Here is a 26,764-nt window from a genome sequence, read left to right as displayed (position 1 = left end):
CCCCCCCGGGAGCCTCTCCTCGCCTCGCCTCTTCCCCTACGTTCCTCCCTTCCCCCCCTCTGTGCGCGTGCGTGTGTTGTTATTGTGCCTCTTCCTCGCTCCCGTCATCCCTTTCAGGAAGCTGCGCCGTCCTGCAGGCCGGTGGCTGGCTCAAGATGGCGGCCGACAGTGAGGTGAGTCCTCCTTCGGAGCGCCCTCCCCACCCCCTCCCGCCGCCTCTAAGCAAAGAGGGGGGTGACGCTCCGCGGGTCGCCCCTCTTCACCCCTCCCCGTCCACACCCGCCCTTCAGCGCCTCACTCGTCTTCTTTCCCCCCCGCAGCCGGAGTCCGAAGTGTTCGAAATCACCGATTTCACCACCGCCTCCGAGTGGGAGAGGTAGGTATCGCTCTTCGCGGCGGGGTCGCCTCCGTCTCCTTCGCAGACCCTCCTTCGCTGCCGGTCCCCCTCCCTTTTTTTAATGAACTGCCTCCCTTCTTTCTCGAGTTGTCTCTTCCCGTCCCTTTTCCTACTTTGCCTTTTGCAGAGCTGCGTTGGGGTTGTGTGTTTGACAGTAGAGGAGAAGGTGTGTGTGTGTGTGTGTGTGTGTGTGTCTGTCTGTCTGTCTGTGTCTGTCTTCGCTTCTTGGCTCTCGGATGACCTGGCGACAAGCTGGCTGCAAGGTCCAGCTGCTCTGGGCGAATTTGGGGAGAGGAAGAGGCAGGGGGAGACTCCCAGTGACGACACCTGGAGGGAGCCCCCCTCTTGTTTTGGGGTGGGGGACATCTTAAGAATTGGGGAGAGGGAGAATGCACCTGAAAGGTGGTTGCTGGGTCGGTAACCCCCTACGCCCCCCCATAATAATATTCCATGTTGCCAGAAAGGGCTCTTCTGCAGCCTGTCCCCGGCCCCAGGAATGTTGTCAAATCTGTTCCACAGATGGACTGAAAAGCAAGTTTGCCTGGCAATGTGGTTTTGTTTTTTTAACCTGCCTTCCTGTCTGCTACTTGTTTCTATGGCAAGTGAGCTACGCCTGAAAATGGTTCATCCTGGGTGAATGGGTAACTGCATAACTTCAAACCCACCCACGAAAAACCCAAAATATAAAGGGGTTGATGGCATGGTGGTTGATCTCTCAGCAGCTTTTGATCCTGTTGGCCCTGACCATCTGATCAAGATCATTTGCATTGGAAGCTGTGGGTTGTTCTGGGTGTGACTGTGCTTCAGGTAGATTCCAGGCAGACTTAGCTCAGAGACTTATTAAACCAAATAGTATTGATGTAGGCAAACCTATATAAGAAAGTAAAATAAAATGGAAACTACCTCCATTGCTAGTAAAATAATCTGAGATTGGGGCGGGGGAGGGTGCATTGACAACCCATGTATTGGGGATGCGGGCCAGAAAGGAAAGGAAGAGGGTACTTGTGACAACTGTCTGGCCAACCAGCTCATGGTTGGCCCCAACTTTAAAAGAAGTGAGGCTGGGCACATTATTGGAGCAGCCTCCAGTGTATGCACAGGGCATTTAGGGGTGAAGGCAATCCTGCCCACAGCCCTGACCATAACACACAAATAGATGCAGCAGATCGAATAGCACTAATCTTCCAGCGGCTTAATTACCTGTGTGTGAGAGAGTTTTCTCCTTGATGTGTGGAGCTTGATTAATTCTAAGCATCTAGGTAGATTTGGATTCTAAGCACCTAGGTTTCTGTTAGCTTGGGAACAGCCATGCTCATCCTGATGTATTATCTGCATTAGGGAAAGATATGTAAGAGTGCCTTCTTTTATTGTTGACCTCTCAGCAGCTTTTGATACTGTTGGCCCTGATATTCTTCAAGATTCTGTGTTGGAAGCTGAGGTTTGTGCTTTAGGATTCCAGGCAGGTAGTGTAAGGAGACTGTTGTTTCTCTTCATGGGAATTATCCTCTGGGGTTCTCCAGATTTCAGTATTGCTTTCTATGCTGGGTGCAGTTGGCTTGAGGTTTGGAGAGTGGTTCCATTAATGTTTCTGATGACATTTGGCTCCATTTCTCCTTTTCATCAGATGAAAGTGGAGCTTTGACCTCACTTAACAAAAGCCATGAATGTGTAATGGACTTTACAAAGGCGAATAAACTGAAGTTTATTCCAGACAGACAATATAATAGTCAAACAGTCTGATCAGGAAATGTCTGCAAGCACTTTCAGCTGGTTTAGAATTTGCTTATGGGTTTTAGCTGTCATGAACTTAAAACATGTCTTAAGATTTTTTTCATTAGCAGCGAGTCTGTTTCCTTGTTCAATTCAAGATGCTGACCTTGACTTTTTTAAAACCCTAAATGGCCTCTTGGGGAGCACTTTCCTCTATTTGTTCAAAATGTGTTTTCATTATCAATGTATTGTAGAGTAGCTCCTGCATTTTGTTAGGGTTTGGGCCAGAATATCTCTGAAGGCTCTTCCACCATTAAAATGATCTACCTTGGGAACTGTTGTATATGAAATAATAATAATAATAATAATAATAATATATATATATAGAGAGAGGGATAGATATATAGATATAAAATATGCTAGTGAATGTGCTGGTGATGCTCTACTAAAATTGATTTGTGTCTGTATGTATATATGTGTGAGAGGGAGAGAGGATTGTTTTACAGCACAATCCTATAATGTCTACTCGGAAGTAAGTCCTATTAAATTCATTGTACTGTGCTTACTTGCAGGTAGGTAGATATAAGATTGTAGCTTAAAGCTACCACTGTTAAATTGTGCTAATAATCAGCCATGAAAAGTTTTAAGGCCCTTATGTTTTAATATTCATTTTTATGGCTATGAGTTATATAATATAAGCATTGCATGACGTTAGTTCTATATCATAACTTTCCTTGTTAGATTTATTTCCAGAGTTGAGGAAGTTTTGAATGACTGGAAACTTATTGGCATTTCTTCAGGCAAAGTTTTGGAAAAGGTAAGATTGCCTTTTGAACTGTTTGGTGAAAATATAAACCATTAGTCCCATTCTATGACATCTTTATTTAGAAACTTAACAATTTTGGCAGAATTCCTCCAGCAGTTTACAAACTTATAAAATCAAAATACAATAAAGTACAAATAAAGATCAGGATACAATAAATATAAACCTCCTACTTAAACCACCAAGTCAGCAGCTAAGTATGATAATACTTGCAAACATCTAAATATCCTGTGTAAAAAGCTAAGTTTAGAGGATACATTTGAAGCATCCAGACTAGAGGATTGGTGCTACAACAGAAAAGGCTTGTTTCTGAAAGAGGTTTCTGGATGACCTTCTGCTGGTTGCAGTGTTTCCAGCAGAGGCTCCTTTGATTATCATAAAAGTTAATTTGGCCTATAAAAGGTGGTCTGCTAGGTATCCTGGTCTCAAGTTATTCAGGGATTTATATATGAGTAAAACCTTGCAGAATTCCTTTATATGAAACTTATTTAAAACACTTTCTATTTGTAATAGTGGAATTGCATTCAGAGATGTGTAGTAACGTTATATTGCAAATAATTTTGTCCATACATAACTAATGTTTCTGCCCTATTTGATATTCAGGGTGTATATACCACTGAAACATGGGAGGAGAAATCCGATGAGATTGCTTTCGCCGATTTCCGATTCTCAGTGACACATCATTATCTTGTGCAAGACTCCAGTGACAAGGATGCAAAAGAGGAACAAGTAGAAGGTAGTTACGTTTTCCATCACCCAAATATTTTTGAGTCTTTACTATTTTATTTTGTGGCATTATATTATATTGTGTTGTTACTGAATGTTGTTGTTGGCATACATCTCTCTTTCTTGAGAGAGAGAGAGAGAGAGAGAGAGAGAGATAATGGAGTGTACTTCCAGGGGTGAAAACAAATTGATGTGTTAGCAGCACCAAAGTGACCTCCCCAGGACACAAGCCTGGGTACTGTGTATGGAGGTCCTGGGCTGCACAGATGACAGAACCCTACTGCCTCACTGATGTGGTCCAAAGGAAAGCAGAGCAATATGTTTGGCTTCTTCACTGCAGGAATTGCCAGGAGGAGGTGTACGAGGTGCCATCCAATCGTCTTAGCGACTCTCCTCTAGTTTTGTGTAGGGTTTACTTAGCCTTTTCTTCTCCCGAAGAGAGCCTGCCAGGCAGCAGAGGTTTTGGTTCAGAGTTTTGCTTCTCTTAGATGGGCTACCTTCCCAGATTGACAAGCCTCATTTGCCTCTTGTTATTACTAATCTATAAATATTGTGATGAATAATGTGTTATTGAATTGGTCACTTTTTTGTTAGAACATGTAGAATATCAATTGTCTAATTTTCACTATTTTTAAAAGTTGATATAATAGGATAATGCAATTTGAATTTGGGCATATAATCCTCCTTTCCAGTTGGTTGAGATAGATTAAAAGATCTTACCTTCTATGAATACTGCTTCTAATAAAGAGCAGAATATTTTATGAAAAAAGGAAGCTTTCTGAAATCACTTTTTTTAAGAACAAATGTTCATTGGAGGAAACAATTCATATACCCTAGGGCGGGGGTCGGCAAACTAAGGTCCGCGGGCTGGATAAGGCCCGAGGGACTCTTTAATCCGGCGTGAGGACCTTGCCCTAGGACCTTGCCACCCGCTCAGCCAGTCCCCACGCTAAACTGGCTAGGCGACTGACTTCCGTGATGGGCGTGCGATTGGCTTTGGATTGGCTCCAGGAAGCTCCCACAGCCAATCCGAAGCTGCGGACACCTCTGGGCAGGCAGTGACCCTGGCCAATCCAAAGCCTTGCCACCCATGTGCTGGGGAAACCTGGCTCAGCTTTGGATTGGCTCCAGGAAGCTCCCACAGCCAATCTGAAGCCGTGGACACCTCTGGGCAACACTGGCCAATCCGAAGCTGCGCTGGGCTTCCTCAGCACACGGGCGGCAAGGCTTCGGATTGGCCAGCATCGTGGCCATAGACAGAGAGGCTGGCGGGTGCTTCACAGAGCTTCAGCCAGAGCTTGGTGTGCCTGCTGGCTCCACGCCTGGCGCCTGGGAAAGCTCTCCCAGAAACGAGAGGTGCCGCTGCCGGCTCCTAACTGCCACCGGAGGAGGTAGGAAAGCAGGGGGAGGGAGTGGGGGAGAGAGAGAAGCCCCCTGCTGGTGTGTGTGTGTGTGTGTGTGTGCGTGCGTGCGTGGTCTAGCCCACCAGAAGATTTCAGGAACAGTGAGCTGGCCTGCTGGTAGAAGTTTGCTGACCCCTGCTGTAGGGAATGATGCTAAATGTTACTTTAAATACTGACTGGTTCCTGTTGTTCAAGTCTCACAGGTGTGATAAAACAATACTCCACTTAAGTAATATTACTTGTGTACTTTGTAACACATTCATGATAACATATGTACATTTAGGAGTTTGTCTCAGTGACACTTTTGAGTAAATATGGATTGAATCGGACTGTTCGGTTTTTCTATTCTTATCGCATATGGTAGCTTTAATAATGTATCTGGTAATTTTATTCTTGTTTTTATTATTTACTTCTGTGGCTTGGATCCAGACTGGCTATATCTTCTCTTTGATGAAATAATCAAATTGATTACCATATTTGATGCGTAGATGTTAGTTTGTATTATGACTGAACTCTTTCATTATTCTGAATGGCTTTACAGATATTATTCCAGTTGCTATGCAAGACCTTCTGTGCATGAACAATGATTTTCCTCCCAGAGCTCATTGTCTAGTGAGATGGTATGTCTGCTATTTTAAAGCATTACATTACATATAGCTACATTATAGTCACAGCATATAAAATTTATGATGTACTGACTAGTACACAGAATAGTGATATGTGAACAAGCCTGGGTGAACCTCAAACTCTTTGCATCCCTGTGGTGTGACCTTGACAAGGAAGCTTTCGCTTTTATTTTTAAGTAAATACAGTTTAGTGTTACACTTGAAATCAAACTGTACTTAGTCTTAACTGTAGTTTAATCAAACAAGCTGACTTCAAACCATAGTTTATGAAGCTTGGACTTTTCAGTTAATCGCAGTTTAGCAAACGATTCCAATTTAGTCCTTGCAGCTGTGTTGGAGGAGAAGTGTGGGGAAAAGTGAGAGTAGTGCTCATTCAACTTTATTCACATAATTCTAAAGCTTAGCTTAGTATTATGTCTGAACAAGGTTGATGCTTCTGACATATGCTCAGTGTTTATTATTCACTAAACTACATCAAACTTCAATCTTAGTTTGCTTCAACCATATTTTTAGTGAATATAAACTAAGCAGTTTGAGAGAGATTAGATGTTGCACCCTTGAATAACATTGAAAGACATATATGTGCATTTTATTATAGGCTTTAATATTTGTAATCTGTAATTAACTGAAAGCATTATTGTTTTTGTTCTAGGTATGGATTGCGTGAATTTGTAGTCATTTCACCAGCAGCAAACAATGATGCCGTTCTTAGTGAATCTAAATGTAACCTCCTTCTTAGTTCAATTTCTATTGCATTGGGGAACACAGGCTGGTAAGTCAGGGTTCACATCATGCACATTCATCTCATACACATAGCATGAAACCACGGATTGCATGTGAACTGGGCAAATGTGTACATTCCACAGAATAGACTGTTACATAGTCTTTGTGTGTTTAAGACTTTGTGTTGTTTGATTTGGCTATATGTTCTAAAATAATAAATCTCAAGCACAGTTTGGGCTGTTTGCTAAAAGCTTAGGATGAATTGATACTTGCCATGGTGAATAGTAAAGGCTAACAGCTCTGTGTTTCCTAGGCTCTAGACGACTTAAAACACTTTTGTAGCTCTTCTGAATATTTTGCAGCCAGGTGCCAGTATTTGTACAAATTCATCACAAATGGCGAAGAATGTATGTCGGAGAGTGTCAAGGTCCTGGAGTTAGAACAGATTTTGAAATGGTTCATCTTCGCAAAGTCCCTAATCAGTATACTCACTTATCAGGATTATTGGACATCTTCAAATCTAAGATTGTAAGTATAGTTTGTGTGGGTGCATGTACGCATTTGCACGTGCCAAGAATTATTAACTTCAGAAAAGTGGGCAAATTCTGAAAATTCTGCCTCTGTACCTATATGTTGTTCAGATTAAAACATCTGCTTATGACAGATTAATGGATACTTGGCAGGTACAGCCACAGGAAAAAGCTTTGGTTTGTATTATATCATATGAACACAGTATAGCCTTTAGGTTTTTGAAAAGAATTACTGTGGATAAGACTTCATGGGAAATATCTGCCAATCAATCCATTTTAATCAGGAAGACTTGGACTCTGTTCTTATTTTGATATTAGACTTTTCCTTCAATGAGTAACAGTGCCATTGAAAACTAATGGAGTCATCTCCATTAGTAAATGCTATTGGTACTTATCTTAATCAGTTTTTATTCGGTCTCATTATGTCCGTGAAATATGAAATATTTCAGTGCTTTTTTGTAGTGTATTTAAAGTTATGCTCTTTCTATATGACAAATGTGTAAAACAATTAATAAGGGATTCAGATTTGCATTGTCATCCATGCAATAATTCCCACATGGTATGTTGACTTGCATGTGTGAATGGGCCATTGCATATTTAACACCAAAGAGAGGACTTTCACATCAGGTATCATTTTATGTCATATCATAGGACACTGTTCAACAAAGTCAGTTCACATACTCAGTAACCTGTCCGCAAGTGGACATAAGTACATGGGTGAACCAGTCTTTATCAGCTGTTACTTTTGATTTTCAGACACTTTAGCCCATGCTCCTAGGGAGCACAGAGGGATATTTGCATGAGCAGTGCATCTTTCCTTTTCTGAACAGCAGTCAACCCTCTTCATAATTGCAAGCTACATCTGGAACTCAGGTGAACTTCAGAAGTAGGTTGCTATGAAGCACAGAGAAGTGACTATAATATTTGTGTGTCCATATTACTGCTGCTAGCAATATTTCTGAAGCCAAAACTTGTTGAGTTTCCGAATATATTCAGCAGATCAGCAGTCATGTACATTTATTATATCTGACCCATTTTAATAGTAAACCATTTAGTTTGAGCTTGGGGGTATTTTGGAAGGATAGTGATCAAATGATCCTCCCACCAGATAAAATGGTGGGATGTAAATTCCTAATAACATTGAAAATCTATCTCTCATAGAAACTTTCTGACACATTGCTTAGATTAAAGCAGATGTCTAGATATATCTGCTTTGGTCCTAACTTTTTGTATTTCTTTACATATGTCTCCTAGGGCTGCCCTTTAACCCCATTACCTCCAATCAATATAAGTATTAGACTTACGTACGTACTTCAGGACTGGCAGCAATATTTCTGGCCTCAACAACCACCAGGTATGATGCTTCCTTGTGCATATTACAGTTATGTTCTATAGAATTTATTACGGAAAGTGGCTGAGATCCACAGAACCCTGGAACTATGGACTTTTTTATTTGACAGCAGTGACGTGTTACCTTTCCTTCCCTGCCCTTTTGCTGTGTGGCAAACCGTTTTTGAAATGGAGGAGAATTTTAAATAGTTTCAGATATAGCATGCCAACTGTCCACAGACAAAAAGGTTTTATAAAATTCTTCTGCAAATCATGACAAATGTCTTTTTTTATTCCCAAGAAATGTATGTGATATACTATAGGACAGTGTAGACACGTATTACACTTGTTGCCGTTCTTTATTATCCTTACAATCCAAGCTTGTTTCTTTTTTCAATCTTCTTTGGCGATCACTCGTAGCCGAGTAAGATTGTCTTCCATAAACATGGTTTTAACAATGAGTCTGTAAGTGACTGTGGAGGCCAATTCTGGACCCACATGTCCTTCCACAGTGGGGACATTGGTTCCCGGGCGGGAGTTGATCATGGTGTGGATTTGCCAAGCGTGCCTTCCTCTTAGCATGTTTCTCCCTTGCATTCTAAGTTTGAGTGTCTTCAAAGTGCATGACACTTTTGGTTTTTCCAGTAAAGCTTAGCCCTCTCATTGACGGTGAATAAATAACTAGAAATGTTTGCCATTCAATATGTAATTTATGACCTGCCAGTCCTTGGACATCTTGGTTCGAAATTGGTGTTTAAGGTTTCACAAGCTTGTATCACTTTGTAACAGCATTGACTATCAACATCTTTGCCAAGTGTAAAAATGAAACTCAAAACTCCATTACATAAAAAAATAGTTTCTGTGGAAATTGTATATGGCAGAAAAAATTGTACCCATTTTACTTGGATCTTGGATGAGCTCCAACGAAGCATAAACAAGCATCCACTTGTTCAACAGGGTTTCTCCTTCCTCTCCATTCCTCCTGTGGTCCCATTGTGTTCCCCACAAATCTGATCTGGATTGTTAAGGGAACCTCAGGATAATAATTTGTAGATGCATATGGGGACTGGAAAAGAGAGAAGAGAACTGATAATCACTGGAAATCTGTGGCAAAGTTGGGTGTACATATTAGATGTCACCCAGTGCATAATTTTGTTACTTAATTCTGATGTAATGATCAAACATGTTTTCTGTCAATAGATATAGATGCTTTGGTTGGAGGTGAAGTTGGAGGCCTCGAATTTGGAAAGTTACCATTTGGTGCCTGTGAGGATCCCATCAGGTAAGACCTGGTATAATCAAATATTCAGTTTGTAAAGTTAAATGGAATTGATCCTGTTGTGATGGGCAGCTAAATCTGCAACAGTTACTCAAAAGAAATGTTGCTTATGTAATCTGACATGATATAGGTAAAGGTAAAGGGACCCCTGAACATTAGGTCCAGTCGTGACCAACTCTGGGGTTGCGGCTCTCATCTCGCTTTATTGGCCGAGGGAGCCGGTTCCGGGTCATGTGGCCAGCATGACTAAGCCACTTCTGGCGAACCAGAGCAGTGCATGGAAACGCCGTTTACTTTCCCGCCGGAGCGGTAGCATAATGCTATTGACAAAAGCTCTTCAAATGTAATTGCTATCCATGAGCTAAACTGTTTGCTTTATGGACTGTCCTAATATTCAAGACTATTTCTTTGAATAAACATTCTATTTGCATGCAAATAGACAGTGAGAAAGCACACAGATAAAGTATATGTTGTGGACAGGTGTGAAGTTATGCAGTAATGACCAGGAAAAGATTGGATCTCGCCTGTATATTTTTAAAAAAGGTGAAAAAGACATATGTGCTATTCATAATGGACGTAAGTGTATTAAACTAAAACTTGTGTGCAAAATGGCCAGGTTCACATATAACATTAAGCTGTGGCTAATGTTAATCGTAGTTAAACTTGTGGCATCTGATGGATTATTGTGTACATCTTGGTTTATTATGTGTACTTTCACATTATAAGAAACACAAGCCAGGAAGAACTGTTCTTTCAGCTCTGTAACTTCTGGGCACTGATAGCTTCCTAACTGTAACTAAGGGGGATGTTCCAGTTCATACAGAATGCTAAGCTATGGCTAACATTAACTGAGGGTTGTCAATTACAAGCTCTAGTTAAAGAGTGATTTTTAACCATTTTTAAACCATAGTTAAGCCGCTGGACTGGATTTGTACAACTCTAAGCCATACTTCAATAAACCACGGTTTAGAGTTAGGTTCAACCCAAGCCAATGCGTTGTGACTGTGGTCTATGGTTGTGTGGTGGTTTCCGAATTCTGTCTCCAAGTGTGCCACTTTTACTTTCAGTGAACTTCATTTAGCAACTACATGGCCTCATCTAACAGAGGGTATAATTGTGGACAACGATGTTTATTCGTAAGTATATTTTTGACTTCATTTTCTTTTTGTAATCAAAACATCTGAGCTTCATTTTTCAGAACACTACATAATCTAGAATTCTGGTCTAGTTGAGAAATACTTAAATATCGGTTTAGCAAACATGGTAGCTATTGTAGTAGTATGAAAGTCAATTTTGCTCATGTTACTATTATTATTACTACTATTATTATTACTACAATTATTTTCTAATTTTCTCATAAGCTTGATACAGCTACTACTTAAGAGGCAATTTAAGAAAGAAAGAAGCTGCTGTTATGACCGTTATTCTTTTTATTACATTTATATCCCACCTTTACTCCCAAGTGCTCAAGATTGGTGTACACACCTCCTATCATGTTTTATTCTCACAAAAATCCTGTGAGGTAGGCTTGGCTGAGAGGTGGTGACTGGCCCAAGGTCACCCAGTGAGCTCCATGACTGAGTGGAGATTTGAATCTTGCTCTCTCAGGACCTAGTCCGACACCCTAACCATGGCACTGCAGTGTCTACGCAACAAAGTTCTATCATTTTTATTTTAATCCCAACACTTTTCATACCGTCTTGCTGTTAGAATGGTTGAGTCAAACTATTTTAATTGGACGCATGTGATTTTTAAAATCCGTGTTATTTCTATTTATCTGTGATGTATTTTCTTCCTCCTGCATTTGTGGTTATTTTTGCTATTCTAATGATTGGAGCACTCAAGGACAGTTGTGTCAGTTTCGTGTTAGGACTTGGATCTACAGTATGATTTACTTACACGATTGCTGTATGGTGAGAGAGCTATCAGGAAGACACTAATAAAACCCATTGAAAGCCCAGATGTATAAGAAGGCCACTACACAATAAAGTTAGATATGAGGAATAATAATAATAATAATAATAATAATAATAATAATAATAATAATTTATTTGTACCCCGCCCATCTGGCTGGGTTTCCCCAGCCACTCTGGGCGGCTTCCACAAAGAAACAGAAATACACTAAAATGTCATACATTAAAAACTTCCCTGAACAGGGCTGCCTTAAGATGTCTTCTGAATGTCAGGTAGGAACTATTGAGTCATGCTGGCAGCCTTATGTAAAAAGGCTTTATGTAAAAAGGCACAGAATGGCCTTGGAAAAATCAGTCATAGATGGAGATGGAGAAGCCGTCAGTTTTAAATGGATGTATACATTGAATATGGCAGCTCCAGCCCAATCGAGCCTTGCCTGCATTAGACCACCTGTGCTTTTGGGCACCTGCTTTGGTGCAAGCCATTCATGCATTGTCAGGTTTGTTTGTTTCTTAAAGCGTGACTAATTATATGCAAAAAGCACATATAACATACACAATGCATACATGTTATGTGTATAATACTTTAAAAAGATTCAATCTGCAACATGATTTTTAAAGTATTAATACATGATTTCAAAACGTTATATGAATTGCTGTATGCATTGTTTACTTTGGGGCAATATGCTGTGTGTAATAGCCTGCAAGAATAGTGCATAATATGTGAGAATTGTCAGTGTTTTTAGTGGAGCTGATAAAAAACCTGTTGGTTTCACATCATGATCGAGATGGGAATTAGAAAAAAATCTGTATGGAAAAATTCAAAATTGAGATTTACAGAAAAATCCATTTGTAATCATAGATGATGAAAATAACAAAATTAGGCAAAATTAGACTGACAAGTGTGTTAAAGATATTCTGTAATAATATGGTGAGGATTGACATGCAAATTCTGAGGTTGCAGTCTTCAATGGTATTTATGATTTGATGAGTGAAGAAATAAAAACATTCCTATTCTGTTTTGTTTTTTAAGAGACTTGGATCCTGTTCAAGCCCCTCAGTGGTCTGTAAGGGTCAGAAAAGCTGATAACCCACAGTGTTTGTTAAGTAAGCAATCCAGAGCTTATCTTTTTCTATTATTCTTTAAAATTACTTCAGGAAGATATGAATTGGTTTTGACTAAGTTCTTGTAGAAATATATTTTTCTTAATTGTAAATTCACTTAAATCTTCAGTGTTGAGTTTGCATGTGGGAGCTCTGCTTAGGCATGAAATTCATTGTCTCTGGGCATCGAAACACTAGTAAGTTCAGGCAAGGTTGCTGCATTATGTGCCTTCAGGCTTGCTTGGGAGATCAGTGCTTATATGCAGTGACAATGCTATGTAAAAAAGAAAATATTTTTCTCATTCCTTCCTTGCTAAAATTACATATATTTAGACTGTATTAGACTCTGCTTTAGGTATGTGATTTGGGGAAAACCCTAATATTCAGAAATCTGACTGCATAAATAATTTTTAAAATTTCCTTTTGTAGGTGATTTTGTCACTGAATTTTTCAAACTGTGTCGTCGGAAAGAATCGACCGATGAGATTCTTGGAAGATCAGCATTTGAAGAGGAGGGAAAAGGTAAAAAGTCAAGTTAATTTTCTTTGCCTTTGTGCCTATGAAAGCAGCTGTAATTTTATCTAAAGCAGGAGGGTCTTGATAGAACTAATGGTAGCATCTCATGTGAGGGGCTGGGTTGAAAATACGTCAGTGTTTAAAAAAAAAAAGCCCTTTCCTCAGAGCTCTTTATTTATAAGCCTCCTCTTCCTCCTCCATCATTGTCTATTTTAAGCCTCTGTGTCAAAGGTACCAGCATAAATGGTTTATAAGGTTTAAGCCCTCATCTTGTCTCCCCCTTCCCTCTGCAGCATGCTCAGTTTCTTTGCAGCAGCCTTGGTTACATAAAAAATCCAGCATGGCCTAGTTCTGGATTCGGCAGCAGGTGGCACACTCGTATTTAGCAAAGTAGTTTTGCTGTTTCATACTGAAAGAGAAGGATACTGATGATGATGTAAATGCAAATAAAGACAAATAAATTGATAATTGTAACTGTGGCCTTGATATTTTGTAGATGCTGACATAAGCCATGCACTGTCAAAGCTCACAGAACCAGCACCTGTCCCAATCCATAAACTGTCTGTGACAAATATGGTTCACACAGCAAAGAAAAAGATTCGCAAACACAGAGGTGTAGATGAATCACCATTAAATAATGACGTCCTCAATACTATACTTTTGGTAAGTAAACTAGCTGTGCTGTTGCATTTAATGATGATGCTTTATAATATTTAAATTCGCATTCTCCTGCGGCCAAGAGTGTCTTTGCCCAGTGTCAGTGCACACTGCAGGGGTACAAATAATTTTATAAAGTTCTTGCTTGCCTCTGTAGAGGAGTAAATGGTATCTAGGATATATGATAAAGAGTTATTGCAGAACTTAATAGCTGTGGGAAATGGCAAAGACAACATATTTGAAAACTGACAGTATGTACTTTCCCCCTCAAGTACTTATTCCCTGATGCTGCTGACAAATCAGCAGATGGATCTGAAGCCAGAACTAGTCCTTCAGCAGGATGCCTCCTACCCACAGACAATGAAGACTATGTAAGTTCAAATTGCTTACATGAATAATATTTACCAAATCTAAATATATAAAAAAATAAAAAATTGTCCAGTAGCACCTTAGAGACCAACTAAGTTTGTTCTTGGTATAAGCTTTCGTGTGCATGCACATGAAAGCTTATACCCAGAACCAACTTAGTTGGTCTCTTAAGGTGCTACTGGACAATTTTTTTATATATTTCGACTGCGTCAGACCAGCATGGCTACCTACCTGAATCTATCTACCAAATCTGAATGGCTTTTAATAAAAGGAAAACACAACCTAAAGGTCTGCTTGGAGGCTTTTGTTATCTGTCCATTTTAGTTATAAAAGGATGAGTTTTCATATACAAACCTTTGTTTTTATTAGCTTTGTTTCTAACTATATTTTAGAGACTGGAGTTGTGTATATCCTGTTTTTTAAAGACATTATTAACATTTTCTGAAGGGCGACACAGTTATCAAATAAGTAAGATGAATTCTGCAGGTATTATAAATTAAGGGAACTTACATAATTTGCTTATTTTTTAAATAACACAAAATATTTTTTCATGCTTTTTTGTCTTTGTTTGCCCTGCTTCTTCCTGTGTATAGAACATCTACATCCAATTCAAATCTGCTCCTTCAGACAGCTTAACTTACAAACTGGCCCTTTGTCTTTGTATGATCAACTTCTACCATGGTGGTGTCAAAGGAGTTGCACATCTCTGGCAGGAGTTTGTCTTGGAAATGCGCTACAGATGGGAGAACAACTTCTTTATCCCAGGGTGAATTATATTCGTATTTATTAGCATCATTTAGTTGCGGTTTAATCAATACAGGCTGTAATTTAGAACTTCCACTGTCAAGATGAGAGAGCCAGATTTTCCTGGCATCTCAGAGGCATTCTTGTTTACAGCCAGTTAACTTGACTGTGTAAAATATAGTGGGGAACTATTTACATTTTTGTTGATTCTTCTTCCATGTAGCTCAGAATTAAATTCTAGATTAACCCTATCAGGGAGGTCAGTCTGATTAATTGTGATGGATCCTTCTCATTTCATTTACTTAATTTTTAAAAAGTTGGATATTTTGTAATTACTTATTTTTTTGTTTTTATTTGTATTATAGCTTTTGAGATTTAAAAGTTTATTTAAAAAAAAACCTGATGGATCCAAGTGTATCTAGGTTGCAATTCATCATAAGGGGCAGGTGCTTGATAAAGGTGTAATAATAATAATTATATATATATATGCCAGTGCTACCCATCTGACTGGGTTGCCCCAGCCGCTCTGGGCTGCTTCCAGCAAATTATAAAATTACAGTAAAACACCACACATTAAAAACTTCCCTTTACAGCCTTCAGATGTCTTTTAAAAGTCAAATACAGTAGTTGTTTGTTTCCCTGAATTCTTGTGTGTATTTGCAAGCAGGTCTTAAAGCAGATATGCTTGATTGTGGCCCAAGGCCCTCATTAAAATCTGCTATACCTTGGTGCTGCTCCTTCTGAAAACTACATTTTTTACTGTACATCTTGCTGCAAGTACTAGTTTACAACATGGTTTTTATGTAATAATAATACAGATGTAACTTCATATTAGGTTAACGAGTGGTGCTCCAGATCTGAGATGTTGTTTACTGCACCAGAAACTCCAGGTAATTATTGCAAAATAAGTTATCTATCAGTCTAGGATACAAGATAATGATCTTTAATGCTTTACAAAATATAAAATAGGCTCTGGTACTTTTTTATTGTTGGAGAAATTGTTAAGAATTGTAAAATGTATCCTGCCATTACCATATTAGTTGGGTAGCATATCAGATTGTTACAGAAATAATCAGCGAGTTGAGTTTTATTCATTGTTAGTCATGCTCAAGAGTAAGTAAAGGGATCCCTGACTGCTAGGTCCAGTCGTGGACGACTCTGGGGTTGCGACGCTCATCTCGCTTTATTGGCCAGCATGACTAAGCCGCTTTTGGCGAACCAGAGCAGCGCACAGAAACGCCGTTTACCTTCCCACCAGAAGGTACCTATTTATCTACTTGCACTTTGACGTGCTTTCAAACTGCTAGGTTGGCAGGAGCAGGGACCGAGCAACGGGAGCTCACCCCGTCGCGGGGATTCGAACTGCTGACCTTCTGATCGGCAAGCCCTAGGCTCTGTGGTTTAGACCACAGTGCCACCTGCGTCCCATGCTCAAGAGTAAGGTAAAGGTAAAGGTACCCCTGCCCGTACGGGCCAGTCTTGACAGACTCTAGGGTTGTGCGCCCATCTCACTCAAGAGGCCGGGGGCCAGCGCTGTCCGGAGACACTTCCGGGTCACGTGGCCAGCGTGACATCGCTGCTCTGGCGAGCCAGAGCCGCACACGGAAACGCCGTTTACCTTCCCGCTAGTAAGCGGTCCCTATTTATCTACTTGCACCCGGGAGTGCTTTCGAACTGCTAGGTTGGCAGGCGCTGGGACTGAACGACGGGAGCGCACCCCGCCGCGGGGATTCGAACCGCCGACCTTTCGATCGGCAAGCCCTAGGCGCTGAGGCTTTTACCCACAGCGCCACCCGCGTCCCTGTTGCTCAAGAGTAGGACCACTTTAATAATGGACAATACTAACTTGGGTTAATGAATTTCAGTGGGTCTGCTCTGAGTATGTGGGTGATGACATATGAACAGAAGTGTCTTTGTGCTGTGCAAGCGCAGGTGTCAATCTTGGCTTACATAAGTTGCGTTATACAGCTTAATGGAAATATTGCCACTGTGGAAGAGTGTGCATATCTGTCATAATAAGTTTTCAATGTGCTTTCATTTCCAGATGTTAAATTGTTGTATTGAAAGAAAGAAAGCAAGGGATGAGGGGAAAAAAGGAAATAATTCTGATCGCTCTTCTGGAGACATTGGAAAATCAAGTGACTTGGTGGGTAAAGACTATTTAAAAGAGGGTGATAAGGAAAAAGGAGAAGTAGGAAAGTCTTGGGACTCCTGGAGTGACAGTGAAGAAGAATTTTTTGAATGCCTAAGTGACACAGAGGAACTTAAAGGAAATGGACAAGAAGGTGGGAAGAAAGGGGCTGCAAAAGAAGCATTAAAGCCAGAAGGCCGTTTACATCAGCATGGCAACTTGACTTTGCTTCATCCTGGAGACCCCCTCTATGTTCCAGTAACACAGGTTAGACCTGGAATTATTTCTGGTTTTCTGATTTCTGTTAACTTGTTTCACTTGTCATACCTGTTAGAGGTAGTGACACATAGGAAGAAATCTGGCACCACTACGTTGATTTTGTTTCTCCTGCATAGTGGTGACAAGTTTCGCCTGCAAAAGTAAGGTGACTTTTAAAGCCAGACCATTGGTACATCCAGGTTGGAGTAGTCCTGCCTCCATCCTTTTTCTCCTTCAAACCCTGGTTTGATCTTGGTTTGTGGTCATATTAAAGCGTTTCCTAAAGTGGACTGTGAAAAAGAGCTCCTTGAATAGATAAAGCCACAAGGATTGTTGTTCTGTTGATACAAAGCCTGAATGGAATTCCCCGTGTAAGAAATGCCTGTTCTTTGTACTTTTCAGGAACCAGCTCCTATGACTGAGGATCTTCTGGAAGAACAGTCTGAAGTACTGGCTAAACTGGGAACATCAGCAGAAGGGGCTCATCTTCGAGCACGCATGCAGAGCGCCTGTTTGCTTTCTGATATGGAATCTTTCAAGGTGGATGCATGATTCTATATTGCATGGGACCGTCTTAGTGATGAATATACTAGTGTAAACACTCCAGTCAGTCGGAAAGGGCACAATTACAGGATTTCCCCCCAGTAACCTCTTTCACAATTGCTTTCCTTCCATTTTACCTGGTTGTTCTTTGTATAACTATCACCTTCACTGTAGTTTAAAATGTTCATTTCTATATTGCTCTAATTTGCCTGGTGTTTGTCTCTGATAATGCACTCATTTTGACTCAGTGTCAGTCATTTGAGGGAAAATCAGCTGATGTTTTTGTTTTGAAATAGAAGTAAGTTGGTCAGATACTTTATACCTTCTGGAATTACTCTTTTCAAAGCAAGAATTGTGATTTCCCCCTAAATCACGAAAGCCTATTTACTCAAGCTGAGGACAGCTTAGTCTTATTGAAGTCAATCCAGTATACATATTAACTAGCTTTGAAGCTCACAGCTTTGGAATTTTAGTACATGTCATGGTGAATAAGACTACTACATTGAGCTTTCTGAGGTATTTGAATGTGTGCTTTAATTGTTTTTGTTTTACTTTTGTGATCTCTCTGAAATTGTAACCTGTAGCTTTAAGAGCTAGGTGTATAACAACATAAGTATTCTGCCTAGGCTTGCTTTTCAAACATAAGCATACAGATCTGTGCTATAAGAGGTTACCCATTATAAACTCTGTCCAAGTTGTCCCCCCCCTCTCAATTATTTGTATGGATTGCTTTATAATATCTTTGTGAACTACTGAATTAATGAAGGAGGAAAAGGTGTGAAACATATTTTAATATTAGAAGCTTCCAACTTCCTCATATATGATCAGGGCATTACATCTTAGGGCAGCTTCTCATCTATCTTGTATATTAAAGCACCCCAATTTCCTAGATGCGGCACAACAATTTAAAATAGGCTAGAGAAATCAGGTTGCAAAAAAGGTATCATGGTAGGTGGAATTCTAAATAGAATGATGGTTGGTATAAAAGCGCTGTAAATAAATGTTTGTCCACCAGTGCAAATTATTCCTTTTTCTCCCAGACTATTCAGAGGTAGGGGTGGGTTCCTTCCTATCTCGTTTTTGTCTGTTTTAAAGAAGAAAGTGGTGATAATGCATTTTGTTCTTGGGTATTTTTACCTGAGTTTTAGTTTGTAGGGCCACTTAAGGTATTACAATATAATTACATTCTGTATTCACAGTGTAAAAATTAGAGTGGGATTAGCTACTAAGCCACCAGAGATAACATTTCCCCTCTCATTGCAAAAGTCAAACAGAAGTGGATCTTGTGAAGCTGCTCTGGGAATTCTGAATAGTAAAAATTCACGTCTGACTTTTATGACAAGTTGGTAACTTAGGATGTATATATGTATCTTTTAAAAAATGCAAGTATTGAAATGTAGTAGTGTAGGTGCCCCTAAGTCACTTGTGCTTCTCTCACCTGATATACAGCTTGGAAAGTATGTGGGGAAAAAATAAAATGTTCTGGTTTTGCTTTCTCCACCCACACTGCATCCTAGGCTGCCAACCCTGGTTGTTGTCTGGAGGATTTTGTGAGATGGTATTCACCTCGGGATTACATTGAAGAGGAAATTGTGGATGAAAAGGGGGATGTAGTCATCAGGGGTGAACTGAGTGCTCGAATGAAGATTCCAAGTAATATGTGGGTTGAAGCGTGGGAGACGGCAAAGCCGATTCCGGCAAGAAGGCAGAGACGGCTTTTTGATGACACTCGTGAGGCAGAGAAGGTAAGAGGACTTGCGACAGGCTGCACAGACACTGCCCATTTCCATGGGAACTTTGTGTCTTGGCTGTCCTGAATCTCTCTGACTATGCAGGCCACATTTTAACATTGGACTGAATAATGCAGTTTCCTTCTGGAATTATAATTCCCTGGAATGACGGTTATTTTGTTTGTGGAAACATGTAGACAAAATCAGCAAAGGCACTTGAAGTAACTTTGGAGATCAGTAGCACTTAGGTATTGTAAGCGCTTTGGGAATGAAGCCTCTCATAGTTTTTACTTAGCAGTAATTGTGGTAGAGCTCCCTTTCAGCTGTCTGCATGCTGCCCTTTATCAGTTCCAGACACTTTCCCTTTTTCCTTCCAGCATTTGCCACTTTGTTCCCCAACACCTGTCTCATCCAAAAATTGTACCTGACCAGTGGAAAGCACCTCTCCATAGCCTCACCTATTGGGATGTTCTCTTAGTAGCTTCCAAAAGCTGTTTGTTAATGCATAGCTGTTTGTTAATGCATACATAGCTGTGGAGTTTTGTTTCTGCTCTTGTGCTTTAAACAGTCATTGCTTTTGTTGAGTTCAGTCATGTTCAGATCATCTGAATTCTCCTATGATAGACACAGAACTTGTAGTTCCCCAAAGAACAAATGTTTCTCAAGTCTAAAGTACCAGAGGAAAGTCTTCGGAAATGTTTCCCCAGAATTTATGGGCATTTTTATGAAGGCCATGAAGTATTAACGTAGAAGATTTATTTTAGTACCCTAGTTGCCATAATATGTGTACTTTAAAATACTGGAGAGATGGTGAGATTCATTGTGCAGAATCAAGATGATCAGATATGAATGAGAACATTATTGGTGTGATGTAATCCTTTTACCATACCTTCAGGTGCTGCACTATTTAGCAGGTCAGAAACCAGCAGATCTTGCAAGGCATCTTCTGCCTTGTGTCATCCATGCAGCTGTACTCAAGGTAAAGGAAGAAGGTAAATAACACTTGTTTAAAAAATGCAGTATACTTTGTGTGAAGGTGGAACTATTATTACAATATACTTTATGTTTTAACAACAGAATCGGTGGAAGATATTTCTTCAGTAAAGAAGATAATTAAGCAGATAATCAGCCACTCCAGTAAAGTCCTCCGGTTTCCAAACCCAGAAGACAAAAAATTAGAAGTAAGGGGTTTCCTTAACTAAGATTGAGAAGGAACGTCTTTAAAAGTAAGGCATATAACAAAATGGAAAATGCTTTCTCTCTTACGCAGGAAATTATTAGTCAGATTTTGAATGTGGAAGCCACTATTGCTCGGGCAAGGTCACTGAAAGCCAAATTTGGGGTAGAGAAATGTGAACAGGAAGATGAACGCAAAGATCTAGAAAAGTGAGTAATCTTGAATTCCTTGTTTCATAGGCATGTGCAAGTCACGTTTCATAGTAACTCCCTCTTCTTGCTTTGTTTGTTACCTCAAAGCGCAAGGCCATTCCAGGCTTATCTGCTGCATTTTTCATGCATTCTGGTGTTTGGATAGTATAAGCATGGCAGGTTTATTTACACTTGTGTGTATTTTGGAAGAAGGAAACATGCCACCCAGAGCAGCCGCCAACATAAATGGTTATTCTTATAAGGTCAATCTGGTGTCAAGTTAAGAGTGTTCTCTGAAGAGCAGAAACCATGGCTAATGTTTTGCTGACGTAACTATTAATAATGGGGAAGGATGGCAGCAAGAATGTGTGGGTGAGAGAGCAGGGACTTCGCAGGAAGTGCTTGGTCCTGGGGCTGCAGTGTCAAGTGTGTTCATATCCCCTCAAACACCGTATTTTATTTCCTTGTAATATTTTTTATCAAGTTTAATGTTGCATGTTAGACAAACCATACAAGAGAAACAAGAGTAACAACTTTACTAAAATAAAGGCAAAACGAAAGCTATGTCTACGTTCTCTATCCCACTATTCAGGGGAAAGTTAGTCTAGAAAGCATTTACAGTGGTGCCCCGCAAGACGAATGCCTCGCAAGACGGAAAACCCGCAAGACGAAAGGGTTTTCCGTTTTCAGAGGTGCTTCGCAGGTCAAATTTCTCTATGGGCTTGCTTCGCAAAGCGAAAATGTCTTGCGATTTTTGAGGTTTTTTTCCGCTCCCCAACCCCTTTTTCTAAAGCGCTAAGCTGCTAATAGCCTTTTAGCAGCTAATCCGCTAATCCCTTAAGCCTTTAATAGCCGTTAATAGCCCTTAAACTGCTAATAGCGCTAATAGCGCTAATAGCGCTAATCAGCTAATGGGCTTGCTTGGCAAGACGAAAAAACCGCAAGACGAAGAGACTCGTGGAACGGATTCTTTTCGTCTTGCGAGGCACCACTGTACATACAAATAATAAAAAATGGGGAAGGGTTAAGCTGGAGACCAGTCGTGTTGTGGTATAGTATCCAAACTGTCTGTTGTGATTTGGGTGGCAGAATTTGACCACTTTGCTGCAACACATGAGCTGGTTAGATGGTACCATGTATTATCAAAGCTACATTTTAATTTTACTCCTCTTAATAGTCTATTATGCACTGTTAATTTCTCTGCCACTGCCTTGGTCCTCTCCCCTTGAAACAAAAGTTCTGTTTAATATCTGCAGTATGGGCAATCTTGAAACAGGCTGCTCCCAGTAAGAAAAATATTAAGTATTTATGGATAACATTATGCATGGTAATGGAAAATAGATGAAAGATCAAAACCTTGGTCCATCGGGATGACTTCCAGAACTATGGCAGAAATCTCAACACAGAGTGTATTTGATTTGAATAACTAATTCTATTGCCAGTCATCCAGAGCAGGAAAATTAATACATGCAGTGTACATCCATGCATAAACTGGCCTTAAGCTAGATACATGGAATTTTATATGTGAGCTCAGTTCCTTTCTACCACTCAGCTGTGGTACCAATATTGAAAATATTTTAAAAATATGGTTGTTCCTTTCAAAACAGAAAAACTAGTTTATTTTGCTGACTTTTTCCTTTCCTTTCTCTTTCGCTACCAGATTTGTGAATTCTTTTCTGGAACAGCCAGAAGTCTCAGTCATTGGTGCTGGAAGAGGACATGCTGGTACTATAATTCACAAGCTTTTTGTGAATTCACAGCGGGTAAGATGGACTTTTTAACATCTCTAACGTAGGCCATGTAAGATTACTCTCAGTTCAAAATGCCAGGCTTTGAACGTGCCTCCGTGTATAAGAATACTATGGCTATATTAAATATTCAGCTAAATGTAAAAAACGGGCAGTACTTAACAAAGCACAGATTATAGATCAGTGTGTTCCTTCCAGGGTGGTAGTTCTGTGAAACAATTGTGGGTGTTTTGTTGTGCATTAATGTACGTAAGGTCCGTTTGTACTAATGCACATTGATTGATTAAATGAAGTAGTAGTTTTTAAGTTGCCAGAACAAAATGAACTTTGCATTTCATAACAGTTACCAGTAAGTGTTTTCCAGGTCTAATTTTTCATTGTGTGATATAATAGCAGCTTCTGGAATGCTGTAATGTATGTTTATATTTCAGTCCTTTGCTATTGATTACTGGTGTGGTCTCAGGGAGGACTTGGGTAGGCAGAAGACTTTAGGGAGTTACTGAAGGGCCTAGGAGAAGATTGGAAGTGGAATAGGAGCAAGAGAAGGCCTGAAAGGAGAGGGGTTGGTTGCACATGGTCATGAGCTGCAAATGTGAGAGAAGTTGAAGTGTACAGAATGTTTTTAAACAACCAAATAATTTGTGGCCGCAGAGAACTAGTTGGCGTATTTCAGGAACTTGTACTCTCTACTCTGAACCTAAAGAAGCCCTTGCTTGGGCAGACAGCACACCTGCAACTCCATTGGGGTGCACTTGCTCATTCCGCTAGCCTACCTGCAGCACTGCATGCTGTTTTGGAGAGTTCCTCCACCTTCAAGGGAATGGCTTTGTAGGAACACAGAAGTCTGTAGCGAGAAGGGTCTATTGCATGTATAAACCTCTGTATTTCCTGTGACAGGAGAAATATGAGGAAGCACTTGCACATGGGAAATTGCTCACAGTAGATGAAATATAGCAAGTGAGAAGATAAGAACTTAAGGAAGAATATGATTGGAGAAGGAAGCATGCAGACTTTCTGTGTTGGTGAAAAAAAACCCATGCAACTCTGCATTCATAATGAAAACATGATGAAGTTTTCACTTAATTACACAAGGTTGCGTCCCATGCTGTTTAGTGTAGGGGCTGCCGTGGGTAGGATTGGGAAAGCCCCTTGCTGAAGTGATCTTCTGCTTGTTCTTTTAGAACACGAATATCAGTAAAAATAATGCTTGCTAATAATTCATTTCTGCAAGGTCATTAACTGGTAAAAATTAATCCCAGTAGTATTTCATTTTAACCAATGGATGGACTGATTTTTTCCCCCTTAGCAGCTTTAAAATGCATGATAAAAATAAGGCAAGTTTAGTGATTCACGTCCCTGCATGTATTCTGATGCACAAAAGCTCCTGCAGCTGTAGGCTGCCCTGTTCATTGTAATGGCAGCATTAAACATCCATTTCAGATGAATATAAGTGGGTAGTGACTGCCTCTGTTGAAATGAATGAACTCCTTTTGTCTCTCAGTTGCTAGATTAGAACATGTATGGAAAGTTGCACCTGCTGAATGGGTAAAAATGAGGTTGATTAGACTGGAATATTGTTTAAATTTACCATGTTATCTGTACCAGTTCTGCATCAGTGTGTTCTATGTTTGTTTCATGTTCTGAGTGTTTATCACAGTAGCTCTCTTGACTACAACATATACCTGAAGGGCACTCTGCCTTTTAAAGCAGACAATTCTGAAACCTCTCTTGACCCCATGTGAGTCATCTCTGACTTGCCTTTCTTTATCTTTTATCACTGGTTCTCTTCCTTATCCAGCTGACTGAATCTTCTGAGGAGGTAACTAGATCTTTCCCTAATTTTCTAGTCATCTGCCTAACCTCATGTAGGTGCATAGAAACGAATGCTCTAGCAGCATAGTGCAGTTGCTTGATTTGCCTCCTACTGATCACTTGCATAGTCAAACCATTAAAATAACTTCATCTTACCAACTTCAAACAAGATTTTCTGAAGCCAGAAGTTTTGAAACCAGGTTGTGAAGTAACTTGTGATTGAAAAACTGGAGCCTTAAGTGGATGTCTAACTGGAAGGTATTTGAAGTCTAAAGGTCTCACAGAGCCATGCCTTGTTTGGTAATCGAGTTGTTGCCTATGGCTTCTTCAGATGTGCATGTGTTTTGGCTGGCAAGGACTAAGCACCATAAACTGTTGCAGGAACATTTGTCCACTTTTATTGCAGAAAGCAGTTTAGCTTTTGCTGCTTTAATATTTTCTCTTGCTTTATTAATACTTCCTCATAAAATGCTCGCATGAACAGATTTATGCTTCTCAGTTATGGAGCAGCTGTAAACTAACTCTACCCACTTAGGATAGTCATATTTTTTACCTTAGAGATGCTTTATGAAAGAAATTTGACTCATTTAGTAACCAATTACTTCCTTGGTGCTAAGAAAGACAGGCCATTTGTGACTTACAATAGTTCTCATCCTGTTTAGGTGGCAGGACTCACTGAAACAGGGAGTTGTTATAGCGCAGTGCTGTGCTAGTATAAGGCCCCAGGCACAGTTATATCCTTTATCAAACTAAGGTAGCAGGGCTATAAAGGATCACTGCAAGATGGGCGAATGGTCCGACTCATTAGGTGGTCATGTCATGTGAAAATACATCAAGCCCTGATTAACACTGGTTTCCTTAGATACAGACCCAAACACTGTAGAATTCATAGCAAAGCTCTTGTAGTCTAATTTTAATCATCATTTGCTGGAACCTCAACATTACATTGTTTTGACTTTTAACTAACAAATGTCATGTTTTCTGTTTTGGAGACCAGTCTGAAGCAGTTCAAGGTCCACTTCATGAACCTGACCGAGAGTGGTCTGTGGTGTTGTCAATTGTGTGGCCCCCAAGGCTGTGTGTTTAATACTTCTTTACCAGCATTAGTCGTGTTGTAGAAGCACAAACTTAAAAACCTACATTTCTTCACTTTAGAAATCCACTGCAAATGGTGCTTTCATTGTCACACTCATTCATTCTTCTCTTACATATCCGTCTGTGCCTGCATATTGCAACTTCTTCAAAGCCAAGACTCACTATCTGTTTATGTAGTCCTTATTTTTGAATTATCCTGCCGTTCTTTGGTTTTAAAAATGATTATGGAGCTAACAAAACACATCAACAGTGAGGCTTCTGTATTTTTTTAGGTTGCCACAATGATGCCCCTGGACGAAGAACTTAAGAGGTCTGGCTCTTTGGATGAGAAACGTTTCAGTTCCGGAATAGCTGGAGACTTCCCCCTGCCCGCAGGGCGTGAGGTTATTTTGCGCACAACTGTCCCACGGCCTGCCCCTTACTCCAAACCTCTGCCTCAGCGCATGTATAGTGTTCTCACAAAAGAGGACTTCCGACTAGCTGGTGCCTTTTCATCTGATACAACATTCTTCTGATGTCACTGTGTAGCCTGCCGACAATGCATCTCTGCCGGTGGTTCAAATGGTCATTCCATGTCCAGTACTCTAGAGCTAAGGATAATCCTTTCATAAATTTAGTAATCAGTAATAAAATACTCACAGACTAGTCACTGAGGAGCAATGCTTAATGCCAAACAACTGTCTCATAAGATGTAGGTAGAACTTTAGAGTAAACTTTTATTTGGAAAACTCCATCTGAATATATGTGTTAAAGGGCTTCGGAGGGATGCTGGGAATGGGATTGTTGGGGAGCAATCCATTCCTGTTTACAGTGATAATGAAAATATCAGAACTCAGCAAATATGGTGATACTTGTAGAATTCTGCAGCCTCATGTGAAAGTTTACTTTGCTCATCTAGACCAACCTGACCATCAAATGTGTAATGCCAACATCAGTGGGTTATAAACTTTGTTTAAAGCTGTATGTAGTCTACACATAATAAAATGCAACTCACTTGTGGGTCTAAATTGCTGTGTATATATTACTAAAGACCAGATGGACCAAAAATTTAAACTACCATCCATCAAAAGTGTGATTTAAAAGTGGTAATTTACTATAGTGAATATACCAGCAGCATTTTTGCCACAGGATGAATTGTACTGAAACCCTCTGTACCACTGGCTTTCAACTCTTAGAATCATGCTGTTTGTTTATATACTGTTAGAAAAAGTAAAGGGTTATTTTAATGCA

General features: G+C 40.0%; 1 protein-coding gene across 4 annotated transcripts; it reads left to right on the top strand.

Annotated features, from left to right (window-relative positions):
* The first annotated feature begins 56 nt into the window (after positions 1 to 56).
* RAB3GAP1 (RAB3 GTPase activating protein catalytic subunit 1) lies at positions 57 to 26,764 on the top strand. 4 transcript variants are annotated; one of them, XM_083407199.1, is made up of 25 exons: positions 57 to 173; positions 321 to 376; positions 2,849 to 2,924; positions 3,534 to 3,666; positions 5,601 to 5,679; positions 6,338 to 6,457; positions 6,771 to 6,936; positions 8,193 to 8,292; positions 9,468 to 9,549; positions 10,614 to 10,682; positions 12,493 to 12,566; positions 12,993 to 13,085; positions 13,576 to 13,742; positions 14,009 to 14,107; positions 14,699 to 14,871; positions 15,685 to 15,739; positions 16,894 to 17,247; positions 17,641 to 17,778; positions 19,299 to 19,526; positions 20,407 to 20,503; positions 20,589 to 20,692; positions 20,782 to 20,897; positions 22,540 to 22,642; positions 24,426 to 24,446; positions 25,807 to 26,764. In XM_083407199.1, exons 1-25 carry the CDS (start codon positions 156 to 158, stop codon positions 26,047 to 26,049), a joined length of 2,964 nt encoding a protein of 987 aa, XP_083263325.1. In that variant the 5' UTR covers positions 57 to 155; the 3' UTR covers positions 26,050 to 26,764. The 4 variants fall into 4 exon arrangements, 2 of the variants coding, with proteins under 2 accessions (XP_083263325.1, XP_083263326.1); XR_014503912.1 differs by lacking the exon at positions 24,426 to 24,446 and having other exon boundaries at positions 20,407 to 20,490; XR_014503913.1 differs by lacking the exon at positions 25,807 to 26,764 and having other exon boundaries at positions 20,407 to 20,490.

Source organism: Podarcis tiliguerta (assembly GCF_965153285.1).
Source record: "Podarcis tiliguerta genome assembly, chromosome: 1".
Lineage (NCBI taxonomy): Eukaryota > Metazoa > Chordata > Lepidosauria > Squamata > Lacertidae > Podarcis > Podarcis tiliguerta.
Note: the sequence above shows the minus strand (reverse complement) of the source record. Positions and strands in the feature narration are given on the sequence as shown.

What these genes read in the sequence shown, in the direction of transcription:
- RAB3GAP1 (XM_083407199.1), top strand. An exon ending in AAAAGAGGAACAAGTAGAAG is followed by an intron (nt 3,667 to 5,600) that starts GTAGTTACGTTT and finishes ATGGCTTTACAG; the next exon opens with ATATTATTCCAGTTGCTATG. An exon ending in GCTCATTGTCTAGTGAGATG is followed by an intron (nt 5,680 to 6,337) that starts GTATGTCTGCTA and finishes TTTTTGTTCTAG; the next exon opens with GTATGGATTGCGTGAATTTG.